The sequence below is a fragment of the Phyllobates terribilis genome, unplaced genomic scaffold (genome assembly GCF_046119375.1).
Source record: "Phyllobates terribilis strain yellow unplaced genomic scaffold, ASM4611937v1 Scaffold_10__3_contigs__length_209671492, whole genome shotgun sequence".
Classification (NCBI taxonomy): Eukaryota; Metazoa; Chordata; class Amphibia; order Anura; family Dendrobatidae; genus Phyllobates; species Phyllobates terribilis.
In genome coordinates this window covers 185,221,787-185,237,757 of record NW_027362770.1, presented here as the reverse complement: position 1 = coordinate 185,237,757, position 15,971 = coordinate 185,221,787, and the positions used below count along the sequence as shown (strand labels likewise).

The following is a 15,971-nucleotide window of genomic DNA, read 5'->3' as shown; positions in this document are numbered from 1 at the left end:
TATCCTTAGCGCCTCCTCAAATCCAGGTGGTTGCAGCTCTGGATGTGAGTGGAGTAAGAGCTGTGACGTCAGCATAGATATAGGACTTGAGAATACGTGAGGCCTGGACTGGAGGCCGGTCACACCTTGATGCCGGCTCCTGGGTGGCACTGCTCTCGGTCCCCGCTGTAAACTGCTTCTTTGCTGCTTTGTTGCGGAGCGTGCAGGTAATTTGGCGGCTACTGGCGCTCGTGTGCAGAGCGTGCAGGTAATGTGACGGCTACTGGCGCTCGTGTGCAGAGCGTGCAGGTAATGTGACGGCTAGTGGCGCTCGTGTGCGGAGCGTGCAGGTAATGTGGCGGCTACTGGCGCTCGTGTGCAGAGCGTGCAGGTAATGTGACGGCTACTGGCGCTCATGTGCAGAGCGTGCAGGTAATGTGACGGCTACTGGCGCTCTTGTGCAGAGCGTGCAGGTAATGTGACGGCTACTGGCGCTCGTGTGCAGAGCGTGCAGGTAATGTGACGGCTACTGGCGCTCGTGTGCAGAGCGTGCAGGTAATGTGACGGCTACTGGCGCTCGTGTGCAGAGCGTGCAGGTAATGTGACGGCTACTGGCGCTCGTGTGCAGAGCGTGCAGGTAATGTGACGGCTACTGGCGCTTGTGTGCACAGCGTGCAGGTAATATGGCGGCTGCTGACGCTCGTGTGCAGAGCTTGCAGGTAATGTGGCGGCTGCTGGCGCTCGTGTGCGGAGCGTGCAGGTAATGTGACGGCTACTGGTGCTCGTGTGCAGAGCGTGCAGGTAATGTGACGGCTACTGGCGCTCGTGTGCAGAGCGTGCAGGTAATGTGGCGGCTACTGGCGCTCGTGTGCAGAGCGTGCAGGTAATGTGGCGGCTGCTGGCGCTCATGTGCGGAGCGTGCAGGTAATGTGGCGGCTGCTGGCGCTCGTGTGCAGAGCGTGCAGGTAACGTGGCGGCTGCTGGCGCTTGTGTGCGGAGGATCCTCATTATATACATACAATGCTCTGTCACCAGGTGACTTGGGGTCGGACAGGCGCAGCGCCCCCCGGAGGTTGTCCCCCCCGGTTCCGTCATCATCCTCTCTTGTCTCCGCAGCTGTCGGGGTCCAAATGAAACTATCTCTGTTGCGGGAAATCTTCTGGAAGGCGGCGCAGCAGGTAAGTGGCCGCGTGGTGGTGCCGCCCAGCTGATAGGGACTACAACTCTCAGCATGCCGTGACTTACGTGCGACTCTTTTCCTTTCCATCTTTTGTTTCTTCTCCCGCTGCTCCCGTCGGCCGCAGCCCAACGACACCGATGTAAGTGAGTTATTGGTTGTTGGGGGGTCAGGGGGCCACAGACTGGAGCAGGGCGCTGGGTTTTGGGGTCCTCTTGGGGGAGGGACGCTGCTGTATACACCTGTAATGCCATCTGTATCTCCTGCAGTGCCGCGTTGTAGACGGGATGTGCCCACTGAGCTGCGAGGACGAGGTACGTACGTGACTGCACTGATTACGCCGGGTCCTATACTCCAGTCACATCTAGAGCTGCATTCACAATTCTGCCCCAGACCACCCCACCCACCCTCAGTGTGGCCGCCGTCTACGGAGATTCGGCTTTTTCTCTTGCAGAGACTGAGCTGCTACCTGGTAGACAACAACGGCTTCATCGTCCTGTCCAGGGAGCCGGAGCAGGTGAGAGGAGGATGATGGGGGCAGTAGTCACAGCAGCTGGAGTACGAGGGTGTTTATCTCCCCCCATAACTGGCCACGATGCCACCGCTCACCCTGTATCTCCCCCATTACTGACCACGATGCCACCGCTTACCCTGTATCTCCCCCCATTACTGACCACGATGCCACCGCTCACCCTGTATCTCCCATTACTGACCACGATGCCACCGCTCACCCTGTATCTCCCCCATTACTGACCACGAAGCGACCGCACACCCTGTATCTCCCCCATTACTGACCACGAAGCGACCGCACACCCTGTATCTCCCCCATTACTGACCACGATGCCGCCGCTCATCCTGTATCTCCCCCATTACTGACCACGATGCCACCGCTCACTCTGTGTCTCCCCCATTACTGACCACGATGCCACCGCTCACCCTGTATCTCCCCCCATTACTGACCACGATGCCGCCGCTCACCCTGTATCTCCCCCATTACTGACCACGATGCCACCGCTCACTCTGTGTCTCCCCCATTACTGACCACGATGCCACCGCTCACCCTGTATCTCCCCCCATTACTGACCACGATGCCGCCGCTCACCCTGTGTCTCCCCCATTACTGACCACGATGCCACCGCTCACCCTGTATCTCCCCCATTACTGACCACGATGCCGCCGCTCGCCCTGTATCTCCCCCATTACTGACCACGATGCCACCGCTCACTCTGTGTCTCCCCCATTACTGACCACGATGCCACCGCTCACCCTGTATCTCCCCCCATTACTGACCACGATGCCGCCGCTCACCCTGTGTCTCCCCCATTACTGACCACGATGCCACCGCTCACCCTGTATCTCCCCCATTACTGACCACGATGCCGCCGCTCGCCCTGTATCTCCCCCATTACTGACCACGATGCCGCCGCTCACCCTGTATCTCCCACATTACTGACCACGATGCCGCCGCTCGCCCTGTATCTGCCCCCATTACTGACCACGATGCCACTACTCACCCTGTATCTCCCCCATTACTGACCACGATGCCACCGCTCACCCTGTGTCTCCCCCATTACTGACCACGATGCAACCGCTCACCCTGTATCTCCCCCATTATTGACCACGATGCCACCGCTCACCCTGTATCTGCCCCCATTACTGACCACGATGCCACTACTCACCCTGTATCTCCCCCATTACTGACCACGATGCCGCCGCTCACCCTGTATCTCCCCCATTACTGACCACGATGCCGCCGCTCGCCCTGTATCTGCCCCCATTACTGACAACGATGCCACCGCTCACCCTGTATCTCCCCCATTACTGACCGCGAAGCGACCGCTCACCCTGTAACTCCCATTACTGACCACGATGCCACCGCTCACCCTGTATCTCCCCCATTACTGACCACGATGCCACCGCTCACCCTGTATCTCCCCCATTACTGACCACGATGCCACCGCTCACCCTGTATCTCCCCCAATACTGACCACGATGCCACTGCTCACCCTGTATCTCCCCCATTACTGACCACGATGCCACCGCTCACCCTGTATCTCCCCCAATACTGACCATGATGCCACCGCTCACCCTGTATCTCCCCCAATACTGACCACGATGCCACCGCTCACCCTGTATCTCCCCCATTACTGACCACGATGCCACTGCTCACCCTGTATCTCCCCCATTACTGACCACGATGCCACCGCTCACCCTGTATCTCCCCCAATACTGACCACGATGCCACCGCTCACCCTGTATCTCCCCCAATACTGACCACGATGCCACCGCTCACCCTGTATCTCCCCCATTACTGACCACGATGCCACCGCTCACCCTGTATCTCCCCCAATACTGACCACGATGCCACCGCTCACCCTGTATCTCCCCCAATACTGACCACGATGCCACCGCTCACCCTGTATCTCCCCCATTACTGACCACGATGCCACCGCTCACCCTGTATCTCCCCCCACAGACGGGCGAGTTCCTTGGAGAGATTGATGGTTCGTTGATGTCGCAGCTTCTCCAGATGAGCATCTTCAGAGAGTAAGATCCACTACTACTCCCAGCATTTCTGTCATCCTGAGTCCGCTTGTCTCCTCTGACCCCGCGTTCCTCCTATGTCTCAGGGTGACGCTGTACGACTACCAGGCCATGTGCAAAATGCCGTATCATCACCACAGCGGGGGCCGCAGCCTGCGCAATGTAAGACGCCAGCCCGCGGGGCGGTCACACGTAACACGGGCGGTCACACGTTACATGGGGGGTCACACGTAACACGGGGCGTTAAACGGGGCGTTACACGGGGGCGGTCACACATAACACGGGGCGTCACGCATAACACGGGGCGGTCACACGTAACACGGGGCGGTCACACGTTACACGGGCGGTCACACGTTACATGGGGGGGTCACACATAACACGGGGCGTAACACGGGGTGTCACGCGTAACACGGGGGCGGTCACACGTAACATGGGGCGGTCACACGTAACACGGGGGCGGTCACAGGTAACACGGGGCGGTCACAGGTAACACGGGGGCGGTCACAAGTAACACGGGGGCGGTCACAGGTAACACGGGGGCGGTCACAGGTAACACGGGTGCAGTCACAGGTAACACGGGGGCAGTCACAGGTAACACGGGGCAGTCACAGGTAACACGGGGGCGGTCACAGGTAACACGGGGGCGGTCACAGGTAACACGGGGGCGGTCACAGGTAACACGGGGGCGGTCACAGGTAACACGGGGCGGTCACAGGTAACACGGGGCGGTCACAGGTAAAACGGGGCGGTCACAGGTAACACGGGGCGGTCACAGGTAACACGGGGGCGGTCACAGGTAACACGGGACGGTCACAGGTAACACGGGGGCAGTCACAGGTAACACGGGGCGGTCACAGGTAACACGGGGGCAGTCACAGGTAACACGGGTGCAGTCACAGGTAACACGGGGCGGTCACAGGTAACACGGGGCGGTCACAGGTAACACGGGGCAGTCACAGGTAACACGGGGCGGTCACAGGTAACTCGGGGCGGTCACAGGTAACTCGGGGCGGTCACAGGTAACACGGGGCGGTCACAGGTAACTCGGGGCGGTCACAGGTAACTCGGGGCGGTCACAGGTAACACGGGGCGGTCACAGGTAACACGGGGCGGTCACAGGTAACACGGGGCGGTCACAGGTAACACGGGGCGGTCACAGGTAACTCGGGGCGGTCACAGGTAACACGGGGCGGTCACAAGTAACACGGGGCGGTCACAGGTAACTCGGGGCGGTCACAGGTAACTCGGGGCGGTCACAGGTAACACGGGGCGGTCACAGGTAACACGGGGCGGTCACAGGTAACACGGGGCGGTCACAAGTAACACGGGGCGGTCACAGGTAACACGGGGCGGTCACAGGTAACTCGGGGCGGTCACAGGTAACACGGGGCGGTCACAGGTAACACGGGGCGGTCACAGGTAACTCGGGGCGGTCACAGGTAACACGGGGCGGTCACAGGTAACACGGGGCGGTCACAGGTAACTCGGGGCGGTCACAGGTAACACGGGGCGGTCACAGGTAACACGGGGCGGTCACAGGTAACACGGGGCGGTCACAGGTAACTCGGGGCGGTCACAGGTAACACGGGACGGTCACAGGTAACACGGGGCGGTCACAGGTAACACAGGGCGGTCACAGGTAACACGGGGCGGTCACAGGTAACACGGGGCGGTCACAGGTAACACGGGGCGGTCACAGGTAACACGGGGCGGTCACAGGTAACTCGGGGCGGTCACAGGTAACACGGGGCGGTCACAGGTAACTCGGGGCGGTCACAGGTAACACGGGGCGGTCACAGGTAACACGGGGCGGTCACAGGTAACACGGGGCGGTCACAGGTAACACGGGGCGGTCACAGGTAACTCGGGGCGGTCACAGGTAACTCGGGGCGGTCACAGGTAACTCGGGGCGGTCACAGGTAACACGGGGCGGTCACAGGTAACACGGGGCGGTCACAGGTAACACGGGGCGGTCACAGGTAACTCGGGGCGGTCACAGGTAACTCGGGGCGGTCACAGGTAACACGGGGCGGTCACAGGTAACTCGGGGCGGTCACAGGTAACACGGGGCGGTCACAGGTAACACGGGGCGGTCACAGGTAACACGGGGCGGTCACAGGTAACACGGGGCGGTCACAGGTAACACGGGGCGGTCACAGGTAACACGGGGCGGTCACAGGTAACTCGGGGCGGTCACAGGTAACTCGGGGCGGTCACAGGTAACACGGGGCGGTCACAGGTAACACGGGGCGGTCACAGGTAACACGGGGCGGTCACAGGTAACACGGGGCGGTCACAGGTAACACGGGGCGGTCACAGGTAACACGGGGCGGTCACAGGTAACTCGGGGCGGTCACAGGTAACACGGGGCGGTCACAGGTAACTCGGGGCGGTCACAGGTAACACGGGGCGGTCACAGGTAACTCGGGGCGGTCACAGGTAACACGGGGCGGTCACAGGTAACACGGGGCGGTCACAGGTAACACGGGGCGGTCACAGGTAACTCGGGGCGGTCACAGGTAACTCGGGGCGGTCACAGGTAACACGGGGCGGTCACAGGTAACACGGGGCGGTCACAGGTAACTCGGGGCGGTCACAGGTAACACGGGGCGGTCACAGGTAACTCGGGGCGGTCACAGGTAACTCGGGGCGGTCACAGGTAACTCGGGGCGGTCACAGGTAACACGGGGCGGTCACAGGTAACACGGGGCGGTCACAGGTAACACGGGGCGGTCACAGGTAACTCGGGGCGGTCACAGGTAACTCGGGGCGGTCACAGGTAACACGGGGCGGTCACAGGTAACACGGGGCGGTCACAGGTAACACGGGGCGGTCACAGGTAACACGGGGCGGTCACAGGTAACTCGGGGCGGTCACAGGTAACACGGGGCGGTCACAGGTAACTCGGGGCGGTCACAGGTAACTCGGGGCGGTCACAGGTAACTCGGGGCGGTCACAGGTAACTGTAACATGTAACATGAGCACCAATCGTCAGTGTTTTCTCTTTCAGCCGCTGTTTGCACTGATCTCAGCTGCCCAATGGCTGCTCAGCAATCTCATCCTGTAAGTATTCGCCCGTCCATTGTGTATGTATGCATGTACAGTGGTGGCCAAAAGTATTGGCACCCCTGCAATTCTGTCAGATAATACTCAGTTTCTTCCTGAAAATGATTGCAATCACAAATTCTTTGGTATTATTATCTTCATTTAATTTGTCTTCAATGAAAAAACACAAAAAGAATTGTCCTAAAGCCAAATTGGATATAATTCCACACCAAAGCTAAAAAAAAGGGGGTGGACAAAAGTATTGGCACCCTATGAAAAATCATGTGATGCTTCTGTAATTGGTGTAATTAACAGCACCTGTAACTTACCTGTGGCACCTAACAGGTGTTGGCAATAACTAAATCACACTTGCAGCCAGTTCACATGGATTAAAGTTGACTCAACCTCTGTCCTGTGTCCTTGTGTGAACCACATTGAGCATGGAGAAAAGAAAGAAGACCAAAGAACTGTCTGAGGACTTGAGAAACCAAATTGTGAGGAAGCATGAGCAATCTCAAGGCTACAAGTCCATCTCCAAAGACCTGAATGTTCCTGTGTCTTCCGTGCGCAGTGTCATCAAGAAGTGTAAAGCCCATGGCACTGTGGCTAACCTCCCTAGATGTGGACGGAAAAGAAAAATTGACGAGAGATTTCAAAGCAAGATTGTGCGGATGGTGGATAAAGAACCTCGACTAACATCCAAACAAGTTCAAGCTGCCCTGCAGTCCGAGGGTACAACAGTGTCAACCCGTACTATCCGTCGGCGTCTGAATGAAAAGGGACTGTATGGTAGGATACCCAGGAAGACCCCACTTCTTACCCCGAGACATAAAAAAGCCAGGCTGGAGTTTGCCAAAACTTACCTGAGAAAGCCGAAAATGTTTTGGAAGAATGTTCTCTGGTCAGATGAGACAAAAGTAGATGGGAAAAAGCATCAACATAGAGTGTACAGGAAAAAAAAAGGCATTCAAAGAAAAGAACACGGTCCCTACAGTCAAACATGGCGGAGGCTCCCTGATGTTTTGGGGTTGCTTTGCTGCCTCTGGCACTGGACTGCTTGACCGTGTGCATGGCATTATGAAGTCTGAAGACTGCCAACAAATTTTGCAGCATAATGTAGGGCCCAGTGTGAGAAAGCTGGGTCTCCCTCAGAGGGACACCTAAATAAAATATCACATGAGAGGCCTAATAAATAGAAACAACCAGCAGACACACAGCCCCCTAAAAAATACCTTTTATTAATTATCTCTAAAAAGGACCCAAAAGTCCATAGACAAACAACAATAAAACTCTTAATGGTAGGACATATAGACTAGGGTAATAAACCAACCGGGAGGGAATACAAGTTAAAGCTGTCCCTGTTCTGTCCCTAAATCCTCTTCCTACCTGACAGCGGAGGTTGGCACCCTAATTTGTACTTCGTGGCGCCCCCGCTCAACGTCGGTATCCCTAATGTCCCTACAAGGACCCTTATCTTAGATTAAACAAAACCACAATGGTGAGAAAGGGAAGAAAAAGTGAACGTACAAGTACAGAAGCCGATAATGAATCAATAGTTATAAATGGCCAAATTTATTTGGTAGGGTATAGGGTATACATAAATGCTCTAGAGTAGAGGAGCACAGTGCTTGTTTTGCCATAGCCAGATCAAATCAGATAGCAGCCAGAGCAGTCAATCAACGTATAGGTACATGCTCCACTTTGATAATCCAGCTATGCACCCCAAAAGGGGCTCCAAAGACAGAATCCCACCCAGATAAATGTCTCCCCATACATCAAATGGGATTTTGGTACTGGTATCTGAAAAAGCATAACATCTATAACATAGTATCAGGTCCAGATTTTATCTATTATAGATGTACAAAATAGTGGACAGAAAAAAACGCTTATCATTATTAGACCCTATTCCTTTTCGCAATCAGAATATAAATTTTCATTAGTAAGTAAACAGTAACACTTATTCTTAATGGTCGCTAGTTCCAGCAGTCAGAAAATAGATTATCATTAATAAGTAAAAAATGACACTTATCTTAGTAGTCCCAACGCGTTTCCCCCTAGTTTCCACCAGGGTTCATCAGGGGACCTGGGGAGGACTTCAATCCCTCACCCCAGATTGCCAGACAATGCTGCATGTGTAAAGAATTCCTGCCCATACACCTCCCTTATAAACACAGCTCAGCCCCACAATTAGTATTAATCGCAAAAACATGTGTACTGCTGTCATCGTGCGCATGTCCGGCGTCCACCGCCAGATGCAGGTCTGTGGACCGCACATGGAGCGCATGCACCCGGAAGTGACGATATGCTGGTGACGCCCACCGGAAATGACGTCACCAGAGTGCATAAGAGTATCTGAAGCGCATCTGGAACGCACGCACCCGGAAGTACCGGTGCGCAAATGACGTCCACCGGATATGATGTCACCAGAGTGCATAAGAGTATCTGAAGCACATCTGGAACGCACGCACCCGGAAGTACCGGTGCGCAAATGACGTCCACCGGATATGATGTCACCAGAGTGCATAAGAGTATCTGAAGCGCATCTGGAACGCACGCACCCGGAAGTACCGGTGCGCAAATGACGTCCACCGGATATGATGTCACCAGAGTGCATAAGAGTATCTGAAGCACATCTGGAACACACGCACCCGGAAGTACCGGTGCGCAAATGACGTCCACCGGATATGATGTCACCAGAGTGCATAAGAGTATCTGAAGCGCATCTGGAACGCACGCACCCGGAAGTACCGGTGCGCAAATGACGTCCACCGGATATGATGTCACCAGAGTGCATAAGAGTATCTGAAGCACATCTGGAACGCACGCACCCGGAAGTACCGGTGCGCAAATGACGTCCACCGGATATGATGTCACCAGAGTGCATAAGAGTATCTGAAGCGCATCTGGAACGCACGCACCCGGAAGTACCGGTGCGCAAATGACGTCCACCGGATATGATGTCACCAGAGTGCATAAGAGTATCTGAAGCGCATCTGGAACGCACGAACCCGGAAGTACCGGTGCGCAAATGACGTCCACCGGATATGATGTCACCAGAGTGCATAAGAGTATCTGAAGCACATCTGGAACGCACGCACCCGGAAGTAACGGTGCGCAAATGACGCCCACCGGAAATGATGTCACCAGAGTGCATAAGAGTATCTGAAGCGCATCTGGAACACACGCACCCGGAAGTACCGGTGCGCAAATGACGTCCACCGGATATGATGTCATCCAAATGTGGCGGCACATGATTAGGAGGCAAGGTCTGCGCCCATCCCCATAAACGTTTATCAGTGGTTGTCATGGTAGCCAGCAAGAAGTAAACACCGGCCTAACAGGCACACCTACCACCAGCATACCCCACATACTTAAAGCGCCATAGACGGACAAAGCGGCAGCAGTGCTAAGATATCCAAAGTTATCCAGCGCAGAATAAATATATACGCTGTACATAAGGGGACGAAAGTATTCAACATTAATATATAAGAAACAGGAAGGTTAGAATCTGACTATTATATAATTAAAGTGTTATCCACATATTTCAATGTTATTTATCATTCACAGAGTATTTAAAGCTGTTAAAGTAGGGAAAAATAAGTCCCAAAAATGTAGATACATATTTAGCCACAATGGGTATATACATATGGTGATCATTAGACCAATATCATACAGGCTGGTTCTATTCGGCCCCTAATATCACATTCTTGGAATCAGATAAAACTCGAGAAGCTCAACTGTTCATTAATTCCCCCAGGGGCCATTGACTCCATCCAAAAGATCCAACGGGCCTCCCGTTGGAGTATTCTTTTTTTTTTTTTTCTCCCTCAGAGGTCATGGGTCTTCCAGAAGGACAATGACCCAAAACACACTTCCAAAAGCACTATAAAATGGTTTGAGAGAAAGCACTGGAGACTTCTAAGGTGGCCAGCAATGAGTCCAGACCTGAATCCCATAGAACACCTGTGGAGAGATCTCAAAATGGCAGTTTGGAGAAGGCACCCTTCAAATATCAGGGACCTGGAGCAGTTTGCCAAAGAAGAATGGTCTACAATTCCAGCAGAGCATTGTAAGAAACTCACTGATGGTTACCGGAAGCGGTTGTCCGCAGTTATTTTGGCTAAAGGTTGTGCAACCAAGTATTAGGCTGAGGGTGCCAATACTTTTGTCCGGCCCATTTTGGGAGTTTTATGTGAAATGATCAATGATTTGATTTTTGCTTCATTCACTTTTGTGTTTTTTCCTTGCAAGCAAATTAAATGAAGAGAATAAGACCAAAGAATTTGTGATTGCAAGAAACTGAGTATTATCTGACAGAATTGCAGGGGTGCCACTGTATGTGTATGGATATGTGTGTATGTGTGTGTATATATATAAAATATACACAGTACAGACCAAAAGTTTGGACACACCTTCTCATTTAAAGATTTTTCTGTATTTTCATGACTATGAAAATTGTACATTCACACTGAAGGCATCAAAACTATGAATTACCACATGTGGAATTATATACTTACCAAAAAAGTGTGAAACAACTGAAAATATGTCTTATATTCTAGGTTCTTCACAGTAGCCACCTTTTGCTTTGATGACTGCTCTGCACACTCTGGGCATTCTCTTGATGAGCTTCAAGAGGTAGTCACCGGAAATGGTTTTCACTTCACAGGTGTGCCCTGTCAGGTTTAATAAGTGGGATTTCTTGCCTTATAAATGGGGTTGGGACCATCAGTTGTGTTGTGCAGAAGTCTGGTGGATACACAGCTGATAGTCCTACTGAATAGACTGTTAGAATTTGTATTATGGCAAGAAAAAAGGAGCTAAGTAAAGAAAAACGAGTGGCCATCATTACTTTAAGAAATGAAGGTCAGTCAGTGCGAAAAAATGGGAAAACTTTGAAAGTGTCCCCAAGTGCAGTTGCAAAAACCATCAAGTGCTACAAAGAAACTGGCTCACATGAGGACCGCCCCAGGAAAGGAAGACCAAGAGTCACCTCTGCTTCTGAGGATAAGTTTATCCGAGTCACCAGCCTCAGAAATCGCAGGTTAACAGCAGCTCAGATTAGAGACCAGGTCAATGCCACACAGAGTTCTAGCAGCAGACACATCTCTACAACAACTGTTAAGAGGAGTCTTTGTGCAGCAGGCCTTCATGGTAAAATAGCTGCTAGGAAACCACTGCTAAGGACAGGCAACAAGCAGAAGAGACTTGTTTTGGCTAAAGAACACAAGGAATGGACATTAGACCAGTGGAAATCTGTGCTTTGGTCTGATGAGTCCAAATTTGAGATCTTTGGTTCCAACCACCGTGTCTTTGTGCGACGCAGAAAAGGTGAACGGATGGACTCTACATGCCTGGTTCCTACCGTGAAGCATGGAGGAGGAGGTGTGATGGTGTGGGGGGGCTTTGCTGGTGACACTGTTGGGGATTTATTCAAAATTGAAGGCATACTGAGCCAGCATGGCTACCACAGCGTCTTGCAGCGGCATGCTATTCCATCCGGTTTGCGTTTAGTTGGACCATCATTTATTTTTCAACAGGACAATGACCCCAAACACCTCCAGGCTGTGTAAGGGCTATTAGACCAAGAAGGAGAGTGATGGGGGGCTACGCCAGATGACCTGGCCTCCACAGTCACCAGACCTGAACCCAATCGAGATGGTTTGGGGTGAGCTGGACCACAGAGTGAAGGCAAAAGGGCCAACAAGTGCTAAGCATCTCTGGGAACTCCTTCAAGATTGTTGGAAGACCATTTCCGGTGACTACCTCTTGAAGCTCATCAAGAGAATGCCAAGAGTGTGCAAAGCAGTCATCAAAGCAAAAGGTGGCTACTGTGAAGACCCTAGAATATAAGACATATTTTCAGCTGTTTCACACTTTTTTGTTAAGTATATAATTCCACATGTGGTAATTCATAGTTTTGATGCCTTCAGTGTGAATGTACAATTTTCATAGTCATGAAAATACAGAAAAATCTTTAAATGAGAAGGTGTGTCCAAACTTTTGGTCTGTACTGTATATATACCTTGATTGTGGGCAGTATATGTGATATAATTCAGTGATCAGTTAGCCGCTGGCTGATACCAGGGAGCAGTAGATTGCGCACCCTGATCCCGTGCCTCGTCTCTTCCTCCAGGTTCGCCCTGGAGTTCAGCCTGTGTCCTCTCTGGTCGTCTGATCCCACAGCAGAAGGTAGGTAGCCATGATGGAGCGCACGTCTCATCGGGTGCAGTACCACTGTCGGCCACCTGGCGAGCAGCAGTCTTTTTCCATAAGCGTTAATGCAATAGCGCCACCGTAATGTTGTAATATTATGTGCAGTTATGTATCTATAGGGGTATTGTACCTTTCTGTGTTACTGCGGGGGTCCACGTGTATCGTATCATGTGACTCACTCATTGTCTTTCATCTCTTCCATTCATTGACGTCTCATCCATCATGTGACCTGTCATGTGACTTCCAGCAAAGTCCTTTTTCCACTCCTGTAAGTAAGAGAAGACGGGACCACCGTCCTCTCTTGGCTGTCAATCACCACCTGTCCACCAATCACTCGCTAAGTGGAAATAGATCGTAGCCACACCCATTATTCTAAAGCCACGCCCCTGCAGTACAGGCTCCACCCCCGCGGAGCAGACTTCCTTCTCCTGCCCCCTTATACCCTCACAGTTACACACACCCTCACCCCCATCCTCCGGCCTCAATGATGGGGGTGATACGCGGTCGCTGGACTATTTACACCCCTTTTCCTTTGTCTCCAGCTCACAAGCACAAGAAGCAGGACATGCTGCAGCCATGCGACACCGAGTACCCGGCCTTCATACACGACACCTCCATCCGAGAGGCCAACGGGCTGATAGAGTGCGGCCATTGCCAAAGGTGAGAGCCCCCCAAATAGGAGAGCCCCCCAACTAGGAGAGGCTGGTCAGATGGGTGTGACGTATTGGGAAGGGTTCCTGCCGGATACATTGTAACCAATTCTCAGGGACAGGAGAGAGTTTTTGCTCAGAGAGGATTGCGCGCACTGGAGAGATTGTAACAAACCCTCAGCTTTAAAAAGAAAAAAATATATATATAGATTTGTAGCTTTTTCTTGTGTACAGAATGTTCCCGTTCACTGACAGGAAGCAGAGATCTGGGAATGATTGTCGATCAGTCCGTGCAGCTGATCGGCGGCCGGGCGGAGCGTGAAACGCTGATCCGCAGACGCTTTTCGCTTGCTTGCTTGCACCCCCCTCTGGTGGTGATTTGTGGTACTGCAGGCAGATTTCACACGTCTCTCCCCCCCTATTTGTTTTCTCTCCCCCAGGATGTTTGTCATGCAGCACGTGGCGCAGAGCAACCTCGTCCTCCTGGTCAGCGACTCGCTCTGCGACTGCAGCGTCTTCCCCCCAGTCTCCCTGCAAGCCAAAGAAGTCAAATATATCCTGAGCGTATTGGGAATAGACGTATCCTTATAGCCGCAGCTTCCTGGGACTTGTAGTACCACCGGTTATCTAGTGCTGCGTTCATTCTGCATTAGTCTTTAACTAAGAGATGTGGAACTACAACTCCCAGCAGGCGACGTATAAATCCGAGTCATTGACCTTAACCGCAGCGCACATAACGCTTCTGTGAAGTGTGAGCGCATGAGATCCCAGAAACTGCGCCGGCGGCCACACTCCTGCCACGCCTTCCACCCCGAGGTAAGCGCGCCTCCCGCTCCGGCTGACGTCCCTAGTGATTGGGCAGAGCACTTCGGAATCACTCTGCCCGATCATGGGGAGAACTGTGCATCCTACAGTTACAGCTGCGCAGTCGTCTCTGCTCCCTCCCCTCTATGATCAGTGCAGCGTCCTGGACTACGGTGGAGCCTGGAGGGGCGAGTAGCCCACCGGACCCCAGATATATGCAGCATTAACCCTTTCAGGCCTGTACACAGAGGCCGTCACGTTTGTCTTCCTGTGTCGCAGGAGAACGCGCAGGACTGCGGCCGGGGGACGGGACTGTCGCTCTCCATCTCCTTATTCATCGCATCTCTGGCGGTTTCCCTACGGTGACCGAATCCATCAGCAGCGGCTGCGGAGAACGTGGGAGACATCGGGATCCGGTCACAGACAAGGGAAAGAATGATTATCTATGCAAGATCCATCGGGGGCCCAGAGAGCGACACCTCCTGTACATAGAAGCGTCTGTCACTCACGGGATGATCGGGATCCACAGAAGACCCTCATCAGATGGCGGTCTGTCCCCCGCAGGGGGCGCCCCAGGCCGGAGCGGGCAGCCTCTAATGATCAGCGGCGCCGCCGCCCCCCGGCAGATTCTCATTTCTATATTTCTATATTCTCTGACATTTCCAACAAATAAAAGTTTTCTTTTTTTTTTTTTTCCAGCTTCTGTAACTTTCCTGATAATTATCGATTATTAGTGACGATTAATATCCCGGCGACGTTACAAAGGTCCGATAATCTTAAAATGTTAATAATCCGACAAGTACCGAAAAAAGAAACACCAAAATCAATGGCGTCTGATGACAGCGTGATAAGGACCATGCAATAATCCAGAATATACTGTATACTAGATGGTGGCCCGATTCTAACGCATCGGGTATTCTAGAATATGTATGCGGCCGACCGGGCGCAATCAGCAGAGCGATGTTTAAATTTGGCGCCAAAATCGCTGATTGGTCGCGGCCGGCAACCGCGACCAATCAGCAAAGCGGTGTTGAAATTTGGCGACTATATCGCTGATTGGTCACGGCCGGCGGTCGCGACCATTCAGCAGAGCGGTGTTTAAATTTGGCGGCAATAATGCTGATTGGTCGCAATCGCCGGCCGCGACCAATCAGCAGAGCGATGTTTAAATTTGGCGCCAAAATCGCTGATTGGTCGCGGCTGGCCACCGCAACCAATCAGCAGAGCGGTGTTTAAATTTGGCGCCAATACTGCTGATTGGTCGCGGACGGCGACCGCGACTAATCAGCAGAGCGGTGTTTAAATTTGGCGCCAATAATGCTGATTAGTCGCGGCCGGCATCCGCGACCAATTAGCAGAGTGGGGTTTAAATTTGGCGCCAAAATCGCTGATTGGTCGCGGCCGGCGGCCTCGACCAATCAGCAGAGCGTTGTTTAAATTTGGCGCCAATCTCGCTGATTGGTCGCGTCCGCGACCAATTAGCACAGCGGTGTTTAAATGTGGCGGCAAGATCGGTGATTGGTTGCGGCCGCTATTGAAATGTGGCTCCCAAATCGGTG

At 53.0% G+C, this 15,971-nt stretch overlaps 1 protein-coding gene across 2 annotated transcripts; it reads left to right on the top strand.

The window, feature by feature from the left end:
• Positions 1–819: 819 nt before the first annotated feature.
• On the top strand, positions 820–15,075 carry LOC141164262 (voltage-dependent calcium channel subunit alpha-2/delta-4-like). Of its 2 annotated transcripts, XM_073649390.1 has the most exons (13): positions 820–1,157; positions 1,284–1,298; positions 1,426–1,470; positions 1,611–1,673; positions 3,633–3,703; positions 3,787–3,862; positions 6,711–6,763; positions 12,879–12,934; positions 13,206–13,226; positions 13,501–13,618; positions 14,049–14,166; positions 14,347–14,424; positions 14,692–15,075. In XM_073649390.1, exons 1-13 carry the CDS (start codon positions 1,110–1,112, stop codon positions 14,776–14,778), a joined length of 849 nt encoding a protein of 282 aa, XP_073505491.1. In that variant the 5' UTR covers positions 820–1,109; the 3' UTR covers positions 14,779–15,075. The 2 variants fall into 2 exon arrangements, with proteins under 2 accessions (XP_073505491.1, XP_073505492.1); XM_073649391.1 differs by lacking the exon at positions 13,206–13,226 and having other exon boundaries at positions 823–1,157.
• Positions 15,076–15,971: the final 896 nt, after the last annotated feature.

Excerpts from the sequence above, each read along its gene's own strand:
- LOC141164262 (XM_073649390.1), top strand. The coding sequence starts at position 1,110 with ATGAAACTATCTCTGTTGCGGGAAATCTTCTGGAAGGCGGCGCAGCAG. Across the intron at positions 12,935-13,205 it reads GTCTGATCCCACAGCAGAAG|CAAAGTCCTTTTTCCACTCC; the intron begins GTAGGTAGCCAT and ends TGTGACTTCCAG. Across the intron at positions 13,227-13,500 it reads AAAGTCCTTTTTCCACTCCT|CTCACAAGCACAAGAAGCAG; the intron begins GTAAGTAAGAGA and ends CTTTGTCTCCAG.